A 25,080-nucleotide genomic window follows, 5' to 3' on the forward strand; every position below is an offset into this window, starting at 1 on the left:
TTTTTTGTGTTTAAGTTTGGACCCGTCATGTCGCGTTTTTGTTTAGCTTTTCCGACTGTGTCGGCAACTGAACATACAACATCGTTTAAGATCTTTTCTATAATGTCTTTCTAAACATTTAACTTCGGCTCACTTTGCGCACAATATGTTAAAAGTGTGTTTTTGGACGCCTTGCAGTTTTTTTAGGACGCTCTCTGGGCGCCGCCATTGTGTTTTGACAGATAGACTGTATACGCCTCTTTTATTGGAAAAAATGCGCTTTGTAAAACAAACCCGATAACCATTCTATATAAGCACCGCAAAGATCTTTAATACGCGAAAAGAACTCAATAAAAATCGATACGAACCGATGTAAAAATAATATTCGTAACTTGATTTTGTAATTCTTAATGGTACGACAAAATTTTAAAATAAATATGTAACGGACTTGAAAATAATTCGTAATTACGAAAACACGACCCTTATCTGGAGCTCTGAATTCCAAAGAGAAAATACCAAAAATGATAGAAGCATTTTCGATCAAAGCTATTTTATAATATGCATCAAATATGACGAATTTGCGTTAATGTCAAATTGGTTACCTTTTCAATAGGCATGATATTGTATTTCTTTGCTTTTTTAAGGCGCAGATACGCAGTCTATCTGGGGCACTGAATGTTGATATCTAGTTTTAACCTGGGTAATGTGTGTCCCAGAAATAGGTCATCAGATAAAATGAGAAACCTTGTTTTCACTAGAGATACCACATTTATGACTCAAATCTTGATGAAACCTAAAATTTATCTTGACAATATGGAGGCTAAGTTTATAATCTGTGTCACTTGTGTCTAAAAACTACGCCTGGTTGTCAAATCTAATGAAAACCTTGTTATTCATGTTTAGGTCACATTTATTACTTAATCTTGATGAAACTTGGAAGCCGTGTTTAATTATGGGTCATTTGCATCCTTAAACAAGGTCTTCAGGTCATATCTTAGAAAATCCTTGTTTTCGCGCTAAAGCCCACATTTATGACTCAAATGTTGATGAAACCTTGTAAAAATGTTTATGGTTACCATATCTAGGCAGAGTTTTTTCCAATTTAAGGCCTGCAGAGCGACCCACTCCCAATAAAAAAGTACATCATTTTCCCAGATGGAATCTTCTTATTTTCCATTCAAGGTTGCCACAAATATATAAAAATAAATAAGTCTCATAATTTAGTTCATCTCCCATAAAGCTCTATAATTGAACCGTAGTAAATGTAATATTGACATTTTATTCTAAATTTTTAAGCATCTGCAAGCCAAAAAGCAACAACACTTATTTCTCAATTAAAGTAAAAACTATGGGATTTTCCCAAAAACAACCCGTACCCATTCCCAAAATGGTAAAAAAACAACTGCTTGGCAGACTTTAAATCTGGGTCATGTCCAAAATAAACTAGGTCACCTGGTGAAATCTTGGAAACTTTGTTCTCAGTATTGGGTCCACATGCATGTCTCTATCTTGATGAAACTAGTTAAAATGTTTATGCTGATAATACCTTGTTCCAGTTCGAATTCCGGTCATATGTATCTAAAAACTAGGTCGAGTTTTCTTGAAATAGGGTAAACGCTTCAGGACTTTAATGGTTGTCTTTTAATGTAATTGGTTTAGCCTCTTACAATTTCTCAACAATGCTATTTGATTGTTTTTAAGATGCAAGTGAACGAGGTGCTGATAGTTCCTGAGACTTTCATACCGTTGGGCGACGGAGATGGCAATGCAGAGGCAAACTTCAAGGCCAAATCAATGTCTCCCCCTGTGTTGGAAGAGATGTCTGAAGTAGCTGGAGCAAACGAGGAAGTAAATGAGGAAGCCCCAGTAATAGAGGCTGAAGAAACAGTGAAGCCCCGAAGAGGTAGAAATTCAAAGGTTAACGTAGCTGAAGTAGGCGAGGCAGAGGAGAGCCCTAAGAAAGGTCGTGGAAGGGGGAAAAATGTGTCTGTTAAAACTGAAGAAAAAATTCCAGAGAGGTCCCCTAGAGGTAGAGCAGCAAAACAAGTTAAAGAAGTTAATGATGCAGAGGAAGAAGAGGAAGAAGATGATGAGGACGAGTTAGTGGAAACGAAAACACCTGGAAAGAGGGGAAGGCCTAAGAAGGCTGCTGAAGACACTCCTGGGAAAGGTAGGGGCAGAGGAAGGCCAAAGAAAGAAGAAACTCCTAAACAGGGTAGGGGAAGAGCCAAGAAAGGAGTTGAGGAAGGTGAATATGAGGAATTGGTGGATGAAGAAATTGAGGAGGAGGAGAAGGAAGTAATTCCTAAAAGAGGTAGAGGACGTTCTCCACGGGCCACTGCAACATTAACAGTGGAAGAAGGAAGTCCACTAAAGGGGAGGAAACGAGTCATGGAAATGGAACTTGATACACCATCGAAAAAGAAGAAAGATGGTGTTGTGACCGTAGAAATAAAAGCAGAAGAACCTGAAGAAGAAGAAATTGATTATGAAGAGGAAGAATTTGAAGAAGAATTTGAAGAGGATGATGATCTAGAGGACGAGAGTCCTTTGATATATAGGAAGGATACTAGCAGAAGTGTTCGTGCTGGGGACCCCTACAGCTTTGGTGAAGAAGAGGTCCAGCCGTCAACCTCTGTGACTGGTGGTACTACTACTATTCAGCTGCAGCCTGTGGATCCTACATCCCCTGTTCCCCAGATGAAAACATTCTCCACCCAAACACCCATCGAGGAGCCAGAAGTTGAAAACTTTGTGGAGGTGGTCACATTTATTGAGGTGCCTGGAAAACGGACCGTCATGACGCAGACTGATCCAAGGCTGAAAAAGAAGAAATTTGGTCCTTTGGGGGAAGATGAAGAATATGATTTTGAAGAGTACAAGCGGAGAAGGATGTTCAAAGATGATGGTCCTGGCCTTTTTGAGGACGTTGAGAGCAGAAGGAGGTCTTTAAAGCGGAATGCGGAAGAGGCATTGAAATGTCCATTCTGTGACAAAGCATTTATCGGGCTTGTGAAGCACATCAAAACTAAGCATAGCGACGAGCCTGATTTTGAAGAAGAGATAAGAAATGCCAAGTGGAGGGAGAGGATCATGAAGGTGTCCACAACGGGGGAGTCTGAGGAGGGAGACCCCTGCCCAGAGTGTGGCAAGGTGTCCAAGAACCTTAAGAGGCACATGGAGCTGCACCAGCAGAACCGCATGCAGATCCCGTGTCCAATCTGCGGAAAGGTGGTGCTCAAGACCGGCATGAGCTCACACATGCGTACGGTGCATTCTGGCCGCAGGCCGTACAAGTGTCCCCACTGCGACTACTCCTCCGCATTCCGCGGCAACCTGAACACCCACATCAAGGGAATGCACCTTCACACCCGCCAATACCTGTGCAACACCTGCAAGGCCGCTTTCAAGACCCTTGGAGCCCTGATTGGCCACACTAAGCGTGTCCACGAGGGCTGGAAATCTCCCAATCAGAAGATCTTTATTTGCTCTGTGTGTGAGAAGAGATTCACAAAGAAATACCATGTGGACAGGCACATGTTGATCCATACAGGAGAGAAACCACATAAATGCCATGACTGCGGTCGCTGCTTCAACAACAAGTCCAACCTGATGTCGCACATCCAGCTGGTGCACAAGAAGCTGAGCCCGTACCAGTGTGACATGTGTCAGGAGACCTTTAAGAGGAAGAAGATCCTGCTTGAGCACATCGGCAAGGTGCACGTGTCGGCCGGCGAAACTGCGCAGGCTATCATACGCAAGTACGAGGAGGAGTATGATGAGGATGAAGATGAAGAGGGCTACCTGAAGCAGGAGATGGACGAGGAGGAGGAGGAGGAGGGGGAGGAAGGGCTTGAACACATCCAGGGGGAGGACGGGCAGACATATGTACAGGTGTCCGAGGGGCAGTACGCAGCCATGGTGGGACAGGACGGCCACTACCAGGCCCTACAGGGGCAGGGCGGCCAGGAGACCATCATTATTGTCCAGACCAATGATGCCAACGAGGTGGCGCAGGCTATCGTCGATCAGGCTGGAACCGTGCAGTTCACCGTGCAAGATGGGCAGGCCACTCTACAACAGGTGTAGCGAGGCAGAGACGTAATACGTACTCCAGGGGCGCTTGAGCTGGGAGCAATTAAACAAGCTAGACAGATATGACCTTGATGAGTATCGTTATCTGGTGATTTGTAGTATACACACCATCCTTGTATGATTGATTGTAAAATTATGGGTTTGTTATTAGACAGATGTAAATGAATTGGATAAAATAACAATTAAGAATGTAAATATTCATCATGTTTAATAAACTTTTTTATCTTTATGCTTATGATTGTATTTGTGTGTATGAAAGTAATCAATATTTAGTTGCCTTTGTAAGAAATTGCTAGTTGCTTATTTGTTATTGAATCAATTTTAGATTTTCAAAATGTATTCGTTGAAATTTTCTTTTATACATCCATGCAAAAAGGAATCACTATGATTTATTTTGTATTCTAAAGTTATATACAAAAATTAATGTATGGTGCACAACAATTAGGTACATTTAGATGTTTTGTTATGATTTAATACTGCTTAAGGGAAATGGAAAAATATACTGTTAAAATATGCGTTTGTGTAAAGTGTTTTGAATGTTTCTTTTTTGTTGTTGTTAAAACTTGTAATATTTTGTAATTTTGAACACAAGTGTTGAATGTTGAACAAGATTTAAGCAATACGCTTCATTTCTATTACAACTACACATTAAGCTCAACTGAGCATAAATTGGTCGCGCTATGTCTGATGTCTAATGGCTTTTGCAACCAGCATAAAACCAGAACAGCCTGCAAGAAACTCGCAGTCTGTTCTGGTTTTATGCTGTTTGCTGCTCATCAGTATTAAGGGTTGGAAGTGAAGCTTTTAAAATTTGAATCTAATAAGAAAGGTCTTTTAATTAAATTTTATTAGTGGCTACACAGGTGTGAAAATACAAATCTAAGTGGTAAATAGGCTACATTTTTCATCCTCTGTTGTTGAGACTTTGTCAGAATATTTATCGTTACAATATCCACGCTTGTCATGCTGATACTTTGATGGCACATAACAGAGAATAACAAACACCATGCATATATATATAAATTTCTTAAATATATTGTATTGATGTCCTTTATATTAGTTTTTGAGACATGGTACTTGTACATGTAGGAGTTGATAAATGATATATCCTGTAGTATTGTGAAGAAAGAATTTCAATGAAGAATAGTAGATTTTGCCAAAAAATTAGAAAATTCCACAGACAAACAGCATACACTGGATGATCAGTAAACCGTTTTTTCACAGATTTATTTCTTTGCAGTACAAATTTTGTACCATTTATCAACATTAAAAGTGACATATTTTTCATCCAATCTTGTTGAAACATGATAATAATGTTTATCAGTACAATTCTTGACTGAGTTTTAATCTCGGTCATATGTGTTCACAAAGGTCAAATCTAAGAGAAAACTTTACCACAGTTATGACTCAATCTTGTTGAAACTTTGTCAAAATGTTAATCGATACACAATTTAAAGGCAAAGTTTTAATCTGGGTCATGTATAACCTAAAATAAAGTCACTAGGTCCAATCTTTGAAAACCCTTATTATATCTCTAGAGGCCACATTAATGATTCAAAGTTGATAAAACTAAGGTTGAAAGCTTATTTTGAATACATCTAGGTCAAGTTGAAATGTGGTCTATGTTGTCAAAAACTAGATTACTAGGATAAATCTTAGAAAAACCTTGTCGCTGTAGAGGCTACATTTAGTACTAAATGGTAAAAATGTATATATTGACAATAAGTTTAAATATGGGTAATGTTCATTGAAAAACCAGGTCACAAGGTCAAATGTTAGAAAAATTGTTTACACTCTTGAGACCGTATGTATGACTCAATTTGATGAAACATGGTTCAGGTGCATATTTTGACAATAGGTAGGCTAGCCATGTCAAATCTTAAACAAAAAAAGCTTGTTACATCACTGTAAACCACCTTAATGACTCAGTATTGAAACTTTTTCAAAATGTTTATTTTTACAATATCTATTTCGAATCTGATCACGTAGGTAAAAAACAGGTTAAGTTGTCAAAAATTGATGTACTTTGAGCTCAGGTGAGTGCTTTTGTGCCATTATGGCCCTCTTGTTATTGAAGCTATAGTGTTTATTATTGTGTGTATTTTTTGTGCATGGATTCTATTTTTGCATTTATAACTACTGTGTTTTGATTTGTTTGGAAGTATGTTATGTACTGCGAATTTCTGCTTTTGTAAATGATCCTTTCTGTATACTTTTAGCCTTAATACTTTTGAAATATTTACATGGAAGTGAATGATGGCAACATTATTTGTGCGCCAATTTGTTCAGCAATACATGCTTAGATTATGGTTCAAACTATTTTTCGCAAGTACCTTGTTTTATTTTAAAATGATAAACTTTGCAATTCAAATTTCTGAACATGCTGTGTAATTTGACAAACAGCAATGAATTTTTAGGCTGTTTTAATATTAGATTCCTAGGTCACATCCTGTACATGTACTGGAGCTTATATATTAATATTGGAATATTACCTTGCCGTGTTTAGAAATAAAGATCTGAATATGTTTGGTGCTCTTTATACATTCCTACTGCTCATGGAGAGCTATTGTGGTTTCCTTCTGTCTGCAATCATCAACATTAACCTTATTAACGCTTTACTGTCCTCATTTATTGATGTCACTGATGTCATAACCTTATGTTTACTTATGTCATAAACTTGTAATACAAGTCTTGTATTGAGATCAGACTGTGCATAATTTAGTCACAAATTTTAAATGATCTATGAAGTTCAGAGATTTATTTGGCCTCATATTTTACAGCCTTTGCCTTTTGGATTGTGAAAAATAGCAGGATAAACCATGCATTTTGTCGCAAAATGAAACATCATAAATATGATAATAAACAACAGTATTCCAATTTTTAATTAGTGAATGTTTAGCTCAATTTTCAAATTAATGTTATTACGTGTTACAGAACTATATCCCTGTCAAATAAACTCAATAAACCAATAATTTTTTGGAAAAGTTTTGCATCTTTTTGGGGAAGTTTTGGTCAGATTTTGGGGGGAAAGTTACTTTTTGCCATTGGGAAGCAACCTGTATAAGGCCGTTCAGTTAACGGAAGTTAATTAAGAATGTGATATTTTATTTAAATGCCGATAAGGATGCGTTTTGTTTCTTTGTGATGTTTTAATTGTGAAGTATTAAATTGAATAGTAAGCAATAAAAAATCATTTTATGAAAAACATGAACTATTTTAAAGCTAAAGAGATGTTAAACAGGAAGCATTTCTATTAAAGTTTGAAGTATAGAATGTTTGCAGGACCTGAAGTGCATTGTTGATAGACCTCGTATTAAACTATGTTATTGCACAACTTTGACCAAAGTAAAAACTACTTTTGCAATACTCACACTTGCGTACACTTTTTAAAAAGGAAATTCAATAGTATTTATATAGGCACTGAACAGTTTATTGTATTATCATTAATTTAACAGGTTTTACTAGTGATAAACCTCCAATAAAAGTAATTGGTATGCAAGATTTCAAACTGCCTTAATAGCAAAAAATATAAAGGGGAAAGAAGTTTAAAACATCTATGCTCCTCCATCAAAGGTGGCACTATGTTTAGGTTTGCTAATGTTGGCCTGGTAATTTGGACATTGTTAATTGTAAAACTGCACACTTTCCGCCATTGATTTATCTTGAATCTCTCTTAAGCTGTGTCTGTTCTTTATCTTGGATGGTGGTTAACTAAACTTAATAAAAATTATACGAGTCTTTAACATATTAGCCAAGTTGTTCTATGAAAAAACGAACTGTATGGATATGGTTCTCACAGATTTATTAGTAAATGCTGTCTGTGTCCCACATCTATTACCACATCACCCTCAAACTTGTATTTTAATATCGCTTAATACCTTTATTTGGCATTTAATACTGTTTTGAAAAACAGTTCTTGTTCGATTCTAGTTGGTATTGAAAAATATCTTGAAAAAATAATGATAAAGCTTGTATGTGTCAAGTCTTAAACTGTAAAAAATGAAATCATTGTGCATGACTTTCGTGTACCGGTAATAAAAGTATCTTCAAATAAATCTCGGAGTTTGTTATGTTAATGTTATCATCAGCATGGAAATAATGTGCATTTAAAGATGCATGTCAGCTGTACTACCGGTATGTGGATAATGGTACTTAGCAGATCATTTGTAAAATGAACAACACCATTGAACCCGAGGATCACTTAATCCCTTCCATGACCGCCATGTATGACCTTGAGTTGGCATGAATTCTAGAGTCTTCTATGCATTACATGTATCTTGATGAAATGCTTCAACGGGAATTGTTAAAATGAAAGTAAAAACAAGCAAATTCATTGAATTGATATCCCCCGCCAATATATTCTGGACAAAAGTGTTACATTTGACACTCAAAGCATTTTTTTCAAGATACAAAGGGCCATAACTCCATTATTAACAGATGGTGTACAATGCCATTTGGCGCACATCATCCTCTTGTCAATATATATACTCGTACAAAGTTTCAATGAAATCCGCCAAAGCACTTCCAAGATATGGCTCCGGACACAAAAGTGCCTTACGGAAGGACAGACAACGCCAAAACAATATCCCTCCGCCTATGGCGGGGGATAATATACATGTCAGATATTTTAACGTTTCAACACATTTGTAAAGGCCAATAGGGTATATACTGAGGACAGGAATCACACACAGATAATAGTTGACATTTTATTTATGCATGTGCCTGTATAGATGAGAAATCTATGGTTACTAACAATGATATAATTTACAGTGCAACAGTGTTTAAATCTAAATGAAACTAAAAATCTAAAACAAAATATAACAAGAAGCATAAATTTATCATACTTTATAATAGACAAAACACAAATGAAAACATTCAAAATATAACAAACGGTATATCGATGGTTTTGAAAATAGGTACTCGCAGATCTTAGCTTCACTGGGAAATCAAAGTACACCAAAACATTTACGCAAAAGACAAATTTTCTTAACAAAATAACTGATATCTACTAAAATGATGTATTATATTTTTATGTCTTCATGTCCATGGAATAAACATTAAAAATGAACCTTCAGTCAGCAGTTATAGTGCACAACAATTTGAATAGTGGTATATATTATAAATCAAATCCAAATATTAGCCCTGATTTTTTCATGGTTATTGGACTTATAACATACATGAACAGGTACTTTTATATGAGTATGTAATCATTTTCATTTGGTTTAAATTATGTTCATTGTTTTTATAATTGTTTGTACACATAATCAAGACAAAACACATAATCAAGGCTGAGCAGTTTTCTTGCAAAAAATACAAGATTAAATTACCCTTATATTTAACATGTCATGTTTTGACTTCAAAGTTGTTATTCATTTTCAAAATGACATGTGATGCAAAAATGGGCCTCATGTCATTTGCTACCTGCATAATTCAAGACCAGCCTGTGCATCCAGAAAAATCTATTTAAATCTGTGCAAATGCACAAGCTGGCCTGGCACTACGCTGGCCGCATATCATAAGACCAAGATTACGTAGCATAAAGAAAAACACATTCAAAATAATGTATAAAATCATACTTTTCAATTCAACACAAAATACAATCAAGTGTATCAATACTTGTTTTAAGCAGGTTACGTTGTTCACTGTATCTCTAGATATTTCAAATATTTTGTAAACAAAAAATATTGTACTTTTAACACCTTTTGATATTATGCTGGATTCAGGTAACATTGTTTACTGTATCTCAATTATACTCTAGATATATCTAGTATTTTTAACAAAATAAACTTGTAACACCTTTTGATATTATGCTGGATTTGAGAAGTGACAAGTACAACAGGCACTTTTGTTAAGTACACCATAACTCTTCTATATTATCTACCGGTATTTCCAAATAGCATGAACATGTCTTCTAAATATTTTCTTTTAACAATAGAATACTGATAATATTAGGCCTTATGGGTAGAGAACTTAGTCTTTTTAATTCCTAGATAAGTTTCCCCAAGTATATTTATACCAGTCCAAAACAATATGTGACATTTAGATCTCACAACGCAGGAAACACCTTATCATAAACAGGTGTTTGTAAATAAGTGCATTAAAAAAACTAGTTCAGGTGAAAAAACACCTATTTTGCCCAAAAGAAGTCACACTTAGAATGTAATAATAACCATTCTATACTCATACAGGTGTCAGTACCCTTGACCCATTTTTATCAAACCATTCTTAGAATTTATGAAAAAAAAAACAAGAATCAGCATTTGAAAATATGAAGGCTATACATTTTGCCTTTCTCTCAAATTAATTGTTCTAAAAAAAATTGTACAGTTAAAAGGTACTAAATTTCGTGTCAAGATTCTGCTGGTGACTACAGGCCCAGATGTAGGGTTGATACAGTCATATCTTCATTAAATTCATCTATTCAGATTTTTGAAACAATATTAATGACAAGTACTACAACTCTGATATCTTAATTTTCTATAGAAAAGAATATAAATTGTACCGAAAAAAGTTGATATATAAATGTTCAATTGAGTACAAACATAAGATCTATGTAAATATATATCTTAGAAAAGTAAAAAATACAACCAACAAATAAAAATATATATATTTGATCATCACTTGGTGGGAATAAAAAGTCCATACAGGTAAACTGATTGTAAAAATTATTTAATGTTCAAAACTGGATGTAAAGCATCATACAGTACAATGCTAAAGACACTTGCAAACACATAACATGTTTGCACAACTTTTACTATTTTAAAGAGAATTAAGCAAGCTTCTTAAGATTATAAATCTTGATGTCCATTTTATTATGCTTATTATTCACAATGGACCTTGTCAGAGTTTATTAAAAACAATAAATACACATGCAAATTCTACTATAAATTAATATGTTCCAACAAAAGAGACACAACAATGAGTCCACACTTTTTTATTGTGATTAAAGTATGTTTTGCTAACAAGCATGCATAGTTTTAATTCAAGGTGGAATTTCCAAAACAGCAGCAAAAAACCTAACACATACATTGTCGTCTTAGATAGTCAAGTCATGATTATTATTGTAGTTGTCAACAGTAAAATATAAACCTCATCTATACTGAGCAAACTTTACATGAACTGATAAATAAGCAGTATACCACATAAAGGCATTAAACAATTATTTGGATTTTAGAATTATTTTTTAATTTAATTAATAAATGCATTTCTTTATATAGATTATACAGACAAGTGGATTTATCCAACAGACATGTTATACTTTATATAAAGTTGTATGTGGGAAGGTTTGATTTTTAAAGATTTCGCCACCTCTTAATATGCACCTTTAGTCAATTAAATATCAAGGAAATTAACATAATTGAATGAATTAAATTCAGTTCTCATAGCAAAATATATAAAAATACAAAAATGTTTATTTTATACTAAGTATATCGTTCAATCAATACATTTTCTTAAAATTATAATCACATGCATACCCATGAAACAACCTACTCAAAAGAATGGAGACCTATAAACATGTGCAAAACAAGAAAAGTGTGTTTGTCAGAAACACTATGTCCCCTTCTGCGCCCACTAAAAATGTGCGGCTCCATGAGATACATATGCATGCCAAATATCAAGTTGGTATCTTCAATATTGCCAAAGTATTCATAAAATGAGCGATTTTGGCCACATATACTGTAAAACCATTAAATTTCGTGTGGTACGAATTTTCGTGGATTTCGTTGGTCTACTGAACCACGAATTCAAGTACCAACGATTATTTATACATTCTTTTAGCCGAAATCGGTCATTTCCGACATTTTCTTTTGTTTGCGGTTATCCGAGATATTTGTTTTTTGTAATAATTACTTCACTTCAGTAGGTCACATTACACAATTTCTTGATTAATTAAAGTATTTCTGAATTGAAAATGTTTTCTTCCACTGAATTGTTAGCGACCTGTGTCAATAATGCTTCAGTCATAGACTGAGCCTTTGCAAGGTCGGGCAATCCTGCTATAGTGGGGGAAAGTGTCTGAACTGTTTCCGTTTTCAACCATTTTGAAAGAGACATTGTTTGATTGAGATATGCTAGTTAATACAATATGTTGTTTTCTTGATAAGTGTCTGGGAATTAATACTTTTTTACGTGACATCGTCAAAGTAACGTTTGCAGATTTATCACATATGTTTATTAGTGCCAATTAAAGTTAAAAGAGATATAACGGTTTTCACACGTGTATTTTGGGGACCTTATTACTTAATTGTTACTACTAAGAGACCGATTGCGCTGAGAATTGCACATATTGTCAAAACAACATTGATGGCAATTAGCGAGCAGGGACCCACATGTGCGCCACTTGATCGATTTTTTCGACAATTATTGGCAATCGGCAACACTTTCATGCTTCAGTGCACATTAACCCCAAGTCTTGCTGTCAACACAGATTAGCAGATTATGCTTCGTTATTACTCTGGTTGTTTTAATAAAAGTTAAATTATTATGACGGTCAGTATTCCCAAAAAATTTGAAATCCACGAAATAACGTGTCAACGAATTTGTTGATTTTTATGAAACCACGAAATTTCATACAGACGAATTTCTATAAGTTTACAGTACTTGAACTCTGACCTTGAAGGATGACCTTGACCTTCCACCACTCAAAATGTGCTGCTCCATGAGATACACATGCATGCCAAATATCAAGTTGGTATCTTCAATATTGCCAAAGTATTCATAAAATGAGCGATTTTTGCCAAATATATTTGACCTCTGACCTTGAAGGATGACCTTGACCTTTCACCACTCAAATTGTGCGGTTCCATGAGATACACATGCATGCCAAATATCAAGTTGCTATCTTCAATATTGCAAGAGTATTCATAAAATGAGCAATTTTGGCCACATATATTTGACCTCTGACCTTGAAGGATGACCTTGACCTTTCACCACTCAAAATGTGCAGCTCCATGAGATACACATGCATGCCAAATATCAAGTTGCTATCTTGAATATTGAAAAAGTTATTGCACATGTTAAAGTTGGAGCAAACAGACCAACAGACAGGGCAAAAACAATATGTCCCCCACTATAGTGGGTGGGGGACATAAAAAACAATTAAGCTACCTTTGTAACAAAGCACCTATTATGACAAAATTGTAGAAGGTTCAAGCACTTTAACATAAAGCACACACATACTTTGTTCATTTGCATAAAAAAGAACACATTCACAATATAAAAATATTAGCATAAAATATGCATATCAGAAACAAAGTCATCCATATTTCTTGCATATGCTAATAGCTTACTAGTTATGATAATCTGAATTGTATGTGTCTGTAAACAGAATCTTACTTGGATAGACATATGTTTTAAAATGTTTTCTTAATATCAGAGAAATCAGAAAACAATACCAGAAGATGCATTTAGAAAATTTATATGGAGTTTTGCTTTTTAATCACCAAAATCAGGGATACAATTCAGCAGTGCCCACAAACCCTTGGCTCCTAAAATGTGCACAGGACCCCTTAATGTTCTATACAGCTCTCATTAGGGCCCCTAAATATTCTTATACAGCTCTCTATATCCTCTGTACACGATTTACTGAAATCACATGTGGACATCTGTGTTAAAATATTTAGGCTATAACCCTAAGTTCAGTTGCAATTGCCGGTATGAAAAATAAACATTTCACACAAAAAATGTACTTTTAATATCCTGCTATCTTAAGATGTATACATAAAAAGTCAATACACAAAGAAGTGTAACAATTCAATAACATTTACTCCTAAGTTTTCTCTAAGGAGAATTTTGAATATGGATACTAGTAAAAAAGCCGTTTATGTTTTTTTTGGGGGCAAGTATTTATTATAAATGCCAATAACCTTAGAACCAACAGAAAAAGGTACAATCTTAAGAAATGATAATCAGATCTTTAAAATGCAAAATCATTCCATGCTTCCAACCAGCTTCATATCAAAAGTACCTTGTGACTTAATAATACATGTCCATACATACAGCATGCTTCTTGTAAATCATTTATGGATACTTACTGGACTTGCCATCAACTCAAAACTTTGACAGACTTTAACTATGTAAGTTCTCAACACCCCAAACAACCAGTACAAGAACACATTGCACTTACTAACTATACATGCCACATGAAATACCAGAAAATAGATTTTAATTCAATCAACAATTTTGACACTACCTTAACTTAAAATACTATTGAAATGAGTAATTTACAAGAGAATGAAAGTATTTACATTCATTAGAGTCAGTGTAGAATCATTTTGATCCATCTGCACTTCGTGGGGCAGAAGCAATAAAACTTAAAACTAATTGCAAAAAATGCAAATTTTCACATCACGTATACTTAGTACATTCAAAGTAAAAAAACAATTTGTTTAATGAGATGATGGTGTAATGAATAACTTGAAATATGGTACGAGAAAAAAGTGATTGAAATAGCCCTGACCCACAAACTCTGCACTGGTATTCGGGTAATTTTGAACTTTGTTTGCACCTAATAATATATCCAATCTTGTAACATTTCTTAACTAACAAGAAATCATTTAAGAATACTGCTATGCCACGCCAAACTGATAATTTCGATGTTGGAATCATGACATAAGTGATTTGTGAGCCATGGCATGTGGAAAGCTAACGAAAGGAAACAATTGTCAGTCAGGAGATAACCCATGAGATGTGATCAAGACACTGAGGAGATCGCGTTGTGTGGAGAACCCATCTGAGTGAGAACTTTGTCCAGCCACTGTAGGGGCCCATTCAGGTGTATTTCAATCCAGCAAGGGGTGCTGGTCACGTCTTGTCGATGGTACTCTGCTCCCCAACCTTTCACAAAGCTCAGTCGGATTGTGCACATTTTTGTGAGTTCGTACACGGCCTCAAAGCCGTGGTTCACACTTTGACTGAGAAGGGCTGCGAATTCCTGATTGTTGAAGATCTTCAGACTGCATCCCGGCGGTATCTTGCAGACCGTGGTGGGATGGAAACCGTGGTGATAGTTACAGTTACGACTCTGCACAAATATTGAGCTATCACTGAGACACTCAGCAAACACTTCCCCACCCACATAGTACAAGTGCACACCTGGAACAAAATACACAAACATTGAGGTTATCATTGACTACACGTGTATGTTTATACACAAACATTGGGGTTACCATTGACTACACGTGTATGTTTATACACAAACATTGATGTTTTCATTGACTACACGTGTATGTTTATACACAAACATTGAGGTTACCATTGACTACATGTGTATGTTTATACACAAACATTGAGGTTACCATTGACTACATGTGTATGTTTATACACAAACATTGAGGTTACCATTGACTACATGTGCATGTTTATACACAAACATTGGGGTTACCATTGACTACACGTGTATGTTTATACACAAACATTGATGTTTTCATTGACTACACGTGTATGTTTATACACAAACATTGAGGTTACCATTGGCTACATGTGTATGTTTATACACAAACATTGGGGTTACCATTGACTACACGTGTATGTTTATACACATACATTGATGTTTTCATTGACTACACGTGTATGTTTATACACAAACATTGGGGTTACCATTGACTACACGTGTATGTTTATACACAAACATTGGGGTTACCATTGACTACACGTGCATGTTTATACACATACATTGAGGTTACCATTGACTACACATGTATGCTTATACACATACATTGATGTTATCATTGACTACATGTGTATGTTTATACACATACATTGATGTTATCATTGACTACACATGTATGTTTATACACATTCATTGGGGTTAACATTGACTCGAGTGTATGATTATACTCATAAATTATGTAACCATTGACTACATGTGTATATTTATACACAAACATTGAGGTCACCATTGACTACACGTGAATGCTTATACACATACATTGAGGTTACCGCTGACTTCATGTGTATGTTTATACACATGTTAGGTTACCTTTGACTACAGGTGTATGCTGATACACATACATTGAGGTTACCATTGACTTCACGTGTATGCTTATACACACATGTTGGGGTTAACATTGATATCATGTGTATGCTTATACACATACATTGACGTACCTTTGACTACACGTCTATATTATTTGTGTGTATGTTAGTTACACTGAATACAAAAGGTAGATGTATACAATGAAACCATTATTATTCGCAAAACATTGATATTCATATATTTTGTCAATTTTTTATTTTGCCAATTGAAAAATTTAAGTTTGTAACGAATAATTATGTCCAATATTTGAAAAAAATACTGAAAAGCCATAGACATGAAAGAGATGCATATCCAACTTTATCTTCGGATACATCCTATGTCTGTCTCGCCAAGGCTTGTGGTTCAGATTTTCTAAGCCTCGCAAAATAAACATCGCTTATACAGCACGGACTTAGTATTCTCTGTATGCAGCTGATTATTTATGAATGTTGAGGACACCCACAGCAAGAGAATTGATCATAAATCCAGAACCAACCTAACCTTTTGAGATGTGTCTTCGTGTATTTTCTATGGTGGAGTTCCTGTTCACATTGGACAGCAAGCCTAGGCAGAATCTGTCAGCGTTGTTACAGGGGTCCGTGAAGCCATCAACCACTATGCTTGTCTGCGAGGCATGGAAGGCCTCTCCCACGCGGTTGTTGAGCTCGTAGTAGACGATAGAACACCAGTACTGCGGCTCCTGGTACGTCACTGACTGCATGTCTGCCAAAAATATACTAGAGTGTTCACAAGCTTTTTTACTATACAAATATAAGGAAAATGACCCCCCTTGGCGGCCATTTTTTTTCCTACTGATCGGAACCATTTTCGACCTCAATCGTCATATCCAGAAAACACATGTTTTGACCAAATTTCATGAAGATTGGACCAAAAATGTGACTTCTAGAGTGTTCACATGTTTTCACTATATACATGTAGAGAAAACTGCCCCGCCCCCTGGCGGCCATGTTTTTTCACAGATCTGGACCATTTTCGAACTTGTCCGAGCTATCAATAAAACCGATGTTTTGACCAAGTTTCATGATGATTGGGCAAAAATTGTGACTTCTAGAGTGTTCACAAGGTTTTTCTATAGCCATATAAGGAATACTGCCCCGCCCCCTGGCAGCCATGTTTTTCAAGGGACCGGAATCATTTTTGAACTCAACCAACATATCATTTAGACAAACATTTCGACAAAGTTACATGAAGATTGGGCATCAAATGGGACTTCTACAGTGTTCACAAGGTTTTTCTTTTTTTTACCTAGTGACCTAGTTTTTGACCCAGCATGACCCAGTTTCGAACTCAGTCAAGGTATCAATGGGGCAAATGTTCTGACCAAGTTTCATGAAGATCAGACAATAAATGTGACCTTTGGAGTGTTCACAAGGCAAATGTTGACGACGGACAAAAGGCGATTACAAAAGCTCACCATAAGCACGTTGTGCTCAGTTGAGCTAACAAAAGGATACATAGCTATTGAAGTTTATCCCTTTACCATTCACATAATTTTTGTTTGATGTGTTTGTAGTCCCTGCAAATGAATTTAATACATTTCTTACAAGATTCAAGTTTTAAATGCTTCTTTTCCATCCCTAAGATACTGATGGGCAGCAAACAGCATACAACCTGAACTAACTGCGGGTTACTCGCAGGATGTTCTTGTTTTATGCTGGTTGCATGTAGCCATTTTTGCTTTGTTTATGAGCGGGAAAGTTTATAAACTTCTACATACACTGAAGGTGAGACATGCCTCTGAATGGAATTAAAATAGAGCACAATTACTTTAGTTGATTTTTTGCATCAAGAAAGTCTTCATTTGCAAGCCGGACAATGTATATTATGTATTGTGCTTAATGACTTCCATTTCTATACAAAATAAAGTGCGTGAAGTGTTTCGATTTAATGCACACAACCATCTTGGAATTCTATATGTAATAGATAAATAATTTATAACGAAAATAATTATCAGAAAACTAAAATCAGTTTCCCAGCTTTGAGATTAATGTATGCGTAAAGTGTGTTGCAAGACAAAAACTTGCAATATGTAAAAGAGTTTTGGATTCATGTTTCAAGGGAATCAAAATATTGCCATTGGTACCCACCTTGAAACTGAGAGTTTGATCCCTACTAAAGAAGAACTGGATTCATCTATCTCAAATGGTACCATTATAATAACTACCAAGGAAAAAGATGGGTAGAAATGTAAAACATAAAACATTAGGCTGTGTACAAGGTTAAATTACTTGGTTTTTTGCACTCACGGATAGAGTACTTGTCGTTCATGGGTATGTTGACGGAGGGTGGTGGGCCCTGGGGTGGGGGCATGCTGGTATCCATAGGCTGGTTCCTAGCATTGTTGCCGTGGGAACTGCTGTCATCATGGGCCTGGTATGCAGGTGGTGGGGTATCAGCTGTAAAAACAATACCGGTAGATACGTTTCATATTGAATTTGAGGCTTTAACAAAGGTGAGAGAATTTACATTGGTCTTGTTCTTTACAGCTCAGGCGTTACTATAAAACCACATTTTAGTTTAGTAAAAGAGCTTTTATATTTATTGAATTTCCATCAAAATACAGAATGCACAAAATTTATTAGAAATGTAGATTTAAAACATAGCTTCTAAATGTTTACCTAGCATTTAAAACACTCGCTTATTTGAGTACAATCTATATTTATTACATAAAATTAAATTCAATCTCACCATTTTCATTTGAGCCATATTTCCACACACTTTGACATTCATTTTTTTTTATTATACTTCATCTAAACACACAAAAACAATCATGACAAACATTTTAAACAGACTGCCAAACACTTTCCTCCTTGAACAGAAGGCTTCAATCTCCATCATGATTATCTCATTCCGCACCCACATAAGTTTTGTCATTTATGTTGCAATGACTTAACAATAAAAACGTTGTAATAACTAAACAGAACATAGTTTTGATTCTTATACTCTACATTAAGTATACACTTAATGCTGTTCTATTTATACACATGTTTAAAATAAGGTTTTATCACATATTAACAACAAGAGGGCCTAAAAGGCCCAAAGTCGCTCACCTGAATAACAAGATATTATTGGGACAAATCTTCTGACCAAGTTTCACGAAGATCGGAAAATAAATGTGGCCTCTAGAGTGTTAACAAGGTTTTACTATAGCCATATATGGAAAAATGCCCCGCCCCTGCCAGCCATGTTTTTCAACCAACCGGCATCATTTTTGAACTCATCCAAGATATTATTGGGATGAATCTTCTGACCAAGTTTCATTAAGATCGGACATTAAATGTGCCCTCTAGAGTGTTAACAAGATTTTACTATAGCCATATAAGGAAAAATGCCCCGCCCCTTGGAAGCCATTTTTTTCAAGCAAACATAATTATTTTCGAACTCATCCAAGATATCATTGGGACAAATCTTCAGACCAAGTTTCATGATGATCGGAAAATAAATGTGAACTCTAGAGTGTTAACAAGGTCATACATTTCAATATAATTTAAAACAAGGGACAAAATTGTCACAAAACCAGGTTTTCATTGTGAAAAAAAAAATCTGATAAAGGGAGAAAACTCAAACTGAACTTTTGAAATGAACAAACAAAATTAACCCCATTTGTAAGCTTGTTTTTAAAAAAAATCTATTTTTAGTTGTGGCGACCTTGACATTGGAGATATTGACGTGATTCTTTCGTGCGACACACCGTCCCATGATTGTGAACAAATGTGCCAAATGATTTTAAAATCTCACAATGAATGACATAGTTATGGCCAGGACAAGCTCATTTATGGCCATTTTTGACCTTTGAACTCAAAGTGTGACCTTGACCTTGGAGATATCGACGTAATTATTTCGCGCGACACACCGTCCAATTATGGTGAACAAATGTGCCAAATGATTTTAAAATCTGACAATGAACGACATAGTTATGGCCCGGACAAGCTTGTTCCGCCCGCCCGCCCGCCAGCCAGCCCGCCCGCATTCGCCAATCTAATAACCAGTTTTTTCCTTCGGAAAACCTGGTTAATAAAAGTTGAGAAGAACATGTGTCGAAAAATGCCAAATAAGCCAGATATTTAATTCTGAAATCGAATATGTCTGTAAAGTCAAATTTGCCAGAATGTATATCATGCATGTACGATGTCAATCTTAATTTAGTTTAATGGTTGTTTTTAAATTTCTGCAGCGATGTCTATTCATACCACACACAAACACTTACTCCGATCCTAATAAAAAAGACAAATTCTTCGGTTATTGCAGGAAAATATGTACGAAATATCTTCATCACCATCTGCTCGGGGCGCTTATTTGTCCTTACTGCATTTTATGAAATTCGTCTTCAATGTCTTACCTATTTTGTGTTATTGTAACATGTATTTATCAATATATTACAATTTAACACATAAAAAAATCGTATAGTGTCGCTTTAATCGTTTGACAAAAGAATGCCATATTGTACAGAATCATCAAACAATAAAAAACATATTCAAAAGTTTGCTATCTTCCAGAATGTAAAACTATCATTTATAATGAATTCCACTTAATCTTCTTGTGCTTAAAAAAAATCCTTGTGCTTAAAAAAACAAATATTTTAAAAAGGGAGACAACTCTGTCAATTCAAAATAATTTTTCAAAAGCCATTTTGCAGTTACTTCCCTTGACATGCTAAACTAGAGTATTCACAAGCTGCTTTACTATATAAATATAAGGAAAATGACCCACCCCCCTGGCGGCCATGTTTTTTTCACCGATCTGGACTATTTTCGAACTCATTCGAGATATCAATAAAACCAGTGTTTTGACCAAGTTTCATGATGATTGTGCAAAAATTGTGACTTCTAGAGTGTTCACAAGGTTTCTCTATAGCCATATATGGAATACTGCCCCGCCCCCTGGCGGCCATGTTTTTCAACGGACCACAACCATTTTTGAACTCAACCAACATATCATTATTAAGACAAACATTTTGACAAAGTTACATGAAGATTGGGCATCAAATGGGACTTCTACAGTGTTCAGAAGGTTTTTCTTTTTTTTGATCTAGTCACATAGTTTTTGACCCAGCATGACCCAGTTTCGAACTCAGTCGAGGTATCAATGGGACAAATGTTCTGACAAAGTTTCATGAAAATCAGACAATAAATGTGGCCTCTAGAGTGTTCACAAGGCAAAATGTTGACGACGCACGACGCACAATGGACAAAAGGCGATCACAAAAGCTCACCATGAGCACGTTGTGCTCAGGTGAGCTAAAAACAAGAAATGTGTTTGTCAGAAACACTATGTCCCGTTCTGCGCCGCTTTTTATCATTTGGCAGGTTCAGATAATTATTTCCCTATAAAGCTTATTACTTCCCTTGGATTTGTTTTTTTGACCTTTAACCTTGAAGGATGACCTCGACCTTTAACCACTCAAAATGTGCAGCTCCATGAGATACACATGCATGCCAAATATGAAGTTGCTATCTTCAATATTGCAAAAGTTATGGCAAAATGTTAAAGTTGGAGCAAACAATCAAACAAACAAACCAACCAACAGACAGGGCAAATCAATATGTCCCCCACTATAGTGGTGGGGGACATAAAAAGTACTAAGTGCTGAGATCATCGGAATAACCTTGATAGAAATGAAAAGCACAAGTTTACCCTACACCAAAAGTCTCCTTCTTTAAAATAATTTAACGTCAGGATATTTTTTTTTTTTTAAGCAACACGCATTAGATCCAAAGTCTTAACTTAGCTGGTCGAAACAGCCAATAGCTGAACTCTACACAAAACTGGTCCCATCTTGTTACCTGGAAGACCGTAGGGGCTGCCAGGCCCTGAGCTGGCAGGGGATGTTGGGCCCTGATGGAAGTTGTGTGGGTAAGTAACGTTGTGGGGCATCGACGGCTCCGGTATAGACTGGAATGGAGGCATTGACGGACTCTGTCCCGCGGGAAACTCGCTGTACCTCGGGACTAGAACCGGCGGTAGCACTGAAATACAGGGGACTATGATGTATAGATATTTTCTAAGTTATTTAAATACAAGTCTTTTGAGACTCAAATAATTGCTTGATACTTAGTCAGACATGATCTGCATTGAGTAAGTAATATTATTGTAATTTCTAAACATTTAATGTGTTACAATATCAATTCTGACGCAAAAAAAGGTCAGGCCAAGTGTTGAATGCAAAGGTCAGGCCAAGTGTTGAATGCAAAGGTCAGGCCAAGTGTTGAATGCAAAGGTCAGGCCAAGTGTTGAATGCAAAGGTCAGGCCAAGTGTTGAATGCAAAGGTCAGGCCAAGTGTTGAATGCAAAGGTCAGGCCAAGTGTTGAATGCAAAGGTCAGGCCAAGTGTTGAATGCAAAGGTCAGGCCAAGTGTTGAATGCAAAGGTCAGGCCAAGTGTTGAATGCAAAGGTCAGGCCAAGTGTTGAATGCAAAGGTGCATATTGTACTTTATACTTGTAGCCAAGCAGGCCTTGTTCAATCCAAATGCCTTTGTCAAGTCTGAATATTAATGTGCAATTCAATGGATGAACTCGCTTCGGGTCAGGTACTTCACTTCCACGCTCAACAAATGTACATGTATGTGACCTCCTAACCATCTTGGACATACCTGGACTTTCGACGCGTTTGTAGTGGTAAGGGTTGATGCAGACGTCCGTGTGTTTGGCATTAAATGGGTATTCACAGCAGTCGAGTGCCTTCAGCTCATGGTGGCTCTGCAGGTCCGGCCAGCGCCACACTCGGCAGTATATCACATGGGGCAGACCTTTCCTATGAGAAACCTTGAAACAGAGACAGACAGGGGATCTTGAAAGAATTTCTCTCCACATGGCACTCAAATTAATTGTCATAATTTCATCGAAATTATTATTTTCCTTTGTTGTTGTTTTCGGAATAATTAAAGCCTTTTAACATTATGAGAGAAGACAGACTGCAAATCTTACACTTATTGTGTGCTACAAAAAATAAGGGAATTAATGTACATAAATGTATGTTTTTGTTCTTCATCCTGACCAAACGCCAGCTACTGAAACTGGCAAATGTCTACATACTTAACCCGTCACCATTCAGATACACATTGTGACCGATGAGCAGTACCTTAGAAAATCTCGAAAGTCTTTACTTCATAAAAGTTTTAAAGGCTTCATTTGCAACCCTAAGGTAATGATGAGCAGCAAACAGCACAAAACCTGAACAGCCTGCAAGTTACTCACAGGCTGTTATGTTTTTTTTTGCTGGTTAAATATAGTCATTTTTACTTTAGTTCTGAGCAGAAAATGGTAAAAGCCCCTGCACCCACCTGTAAGCGTCCATCCAGTGATCTAGGTATGGTGACACACTTGCTCATCTGGCCAGGGCAGCTAAGGGCCTTTTCCAGATCCTCTAGGGCCCCTTTCTTCTTCTTGAGCTTCTTCACAAGCGAGTCGACAGCCTTCTCCGCCCATTTCTCCTCCTCGTCGCCCTGTTTCCAGCCGAGAAGGCGCTTCACTGCAGGACTCGTGAAGGAGAACAGGCTGTTCAGGCTGGAGATTGTAGAGGACATAGCCTCAGCCTGAAATCACACAATGCTGCTCAAAATAAGTACAATACAGACCGGCGTTTTAAGTACAATACAGACTGGTGTTTTAAGTACAATACAGACTGGGGTTTTCTCAACAGTTCTCTCAAGGGGCCAGGGCCTTTTGGATTGGAAAAAAGCATGTGATTTTGATATAAATTGGGAAATTGTTTGTTTGTTTTTGTCACAAATACTTAAAAACTGAAAATAAAGGTGTGTTCTTTTACTAAGGTTCAACTAATAATGAGATAAACAACAATTTAAGACTTTTTTTGTAAGCAAAACAATTTGAAATCTTCAATTTGTAATTTAAGGCAATTGACTGTGAAAAATATATACTTTTTTGAGATTGAGAATGGGACTGAAATTTGGGCAAAAAATTGCCTAAAAAACACAGTAATATGCATCAATGTCTGTCGCTTTTAGCAATTATTGTTTATTGCAACATTTTCTGCAGAGCAAATCACAATACAACTTTGGAAAACCTAATGACAATAATAAACTGCTTGCAGTATAAGAAAGACATGCTTTGAAATGAGCTGTCAGACATGAAATGTAGGTAAACATTAACATTAGATTGTTATTGATAATTTTTGCTATGGCATAGTCTTAATCCAAAAGTGTTATTTTTTTCTTGATTGTGTAACTTTGATTTTCTGTTTACCGATTCTAGTGATGCCAGGATTTGGTAATGATTTCTAATTAAAGTTTTAATACAGAATCTCTGTATATCTGTATAATACTCAGCAAATGAAATTAATATGTTCCTTCAAGCTTTGCATTTATTTGAAATTTTTTTTGTATGTGGAAAATGAGAAAAAAAATTCAATAATTTAAGGTTACTGGGGAGCACTTTAGTCACAAAGATTACTAGCTTTTTCCTTTAACATAATCCAAGCAAATTATTCAAACAAGTTAAGAGTTTCATAAAAAAGAAATGTTATGATTGTTTATGACATTGATTTAATCAAAATGAACCAAATTCCTCATTCAGAACAAAGCCAACACATTAATCTACATAACACCAAATTTCAGGAGATGCTTACCATCCCAGCCTAGCAAGTTTTCCGTTTCAGTTTAAAAGCATGATTAAACAACAACAGTTTACATTGGCACTGGCGACAAACTGTCTAACATCATTGGCACATTTTCTCTGCACATGTGTGAAACCACCACTTTCTGTTTGATATCTCCACTTAACAAAATATCACTTAGAAATCAACACTCTTGAGAAAAATCAACACAACAACACCATACTGATTGAGATTTTTCCACATATTTTTTTTAACACTTTTGATTGAGAATATGATTGTGTGTACCGGTACATGTTTGTCAATAATATATCAGCGCCAAACAGTGAAACCATCCCCACAAATGTGACAGTTACCATTGGTTATAATTTACACTTCTTACTGCCTGTATATATGCAT

General features: G+C 35.9%; 2 protein-coding genes across 11 annotated transcripts in view; one reads left to right on the top strand and one right to left on the bottom strand.

The window, feature by feature from the left end:
- LOC127877094 (zinc finger and SCAN domain-containing protein 12-like) overlaps window positions 1–8,129 on the top strand; it is a 28,313-nt gene extending 20,184 nt beyond the window's left edge. For all 6 annotated transcript variants that reach the window (XM_052422737.1, XM_052422736.1, XM_052422738.1 and 3 more), the window contains exon 6: window positions 1,681–8,129. In XM_052422737.1, the coding sequence (XP_052278697.1) occupies window positions 1,681–4,068 (2,388 nt within the window). In that variant the 3' untranslated portion in view covers window positions 4,069–8,129. The remainder of the gene's footprint in view (window positions 1–1,680) is intronic.
- Window positions 8,130–8,766: 637 nt separating this feature from the next.
- Window positions 8,767–25,080, bottom strand: part of LOC127877100 (mothers against decapentaplegic homolog 1-like) — a 61,650-nt gene continuing 45,336 nt past the window's right edge. For 2 of the 5 annotated variants that reach the window (XM_052422750.1, XM_052422752.1), the window contains exons 2-7: window positions 23,393–23,644; window positions 22,703–22,874; window positions 21,895–22,077; window positions 18,340–18,507; window positions 16,592–16,813; window positions 8,767–15,168 (exon numbers count right to left, since the gene is read on the bottom strand). In XM_052422750.1, coding sequence (XP_052278710.1) covers window positions 14,768–15,168; window positions 16,592–16,813; window positions 18,340–18,507; window positions 21,895–22,077; window positions 22,703–22,874; window positions 23,393–23,644 — 1,398 coding nt within the window. In that variant the 3' untranslated portion in view covers window positions 8,767–14,767. Of the gene's footprint in view, window positions 15,169–16,591; window positions 16,814–18,339; window positions 18,508–21,894; window positions 22,078–22,702; window positions 22,875–23,392; window positions 23,661–25,080 lie in introns of all 5 variants that reach the window. The other 3 variants (XM_052422753.1, XM_052422754.1, XM_052422751.1) reach the window with 2 other exon arrangements.

Source organism: Dreissena polymorpha, chromosome 4 (genome assembly GCF_020536995.1).
Source record: "Dreissena polymorpha isolate Duluth1 chromosome 4, UMN_Dpol_1.0, whole genome shotgun sequence".
Classification (NCBI taxonomy): Eukaryota; Metazoa; Mollusca; class Bivalvia; order Myida; family Dreissenidae; genus Dreissena; species Dreissena polymorpha.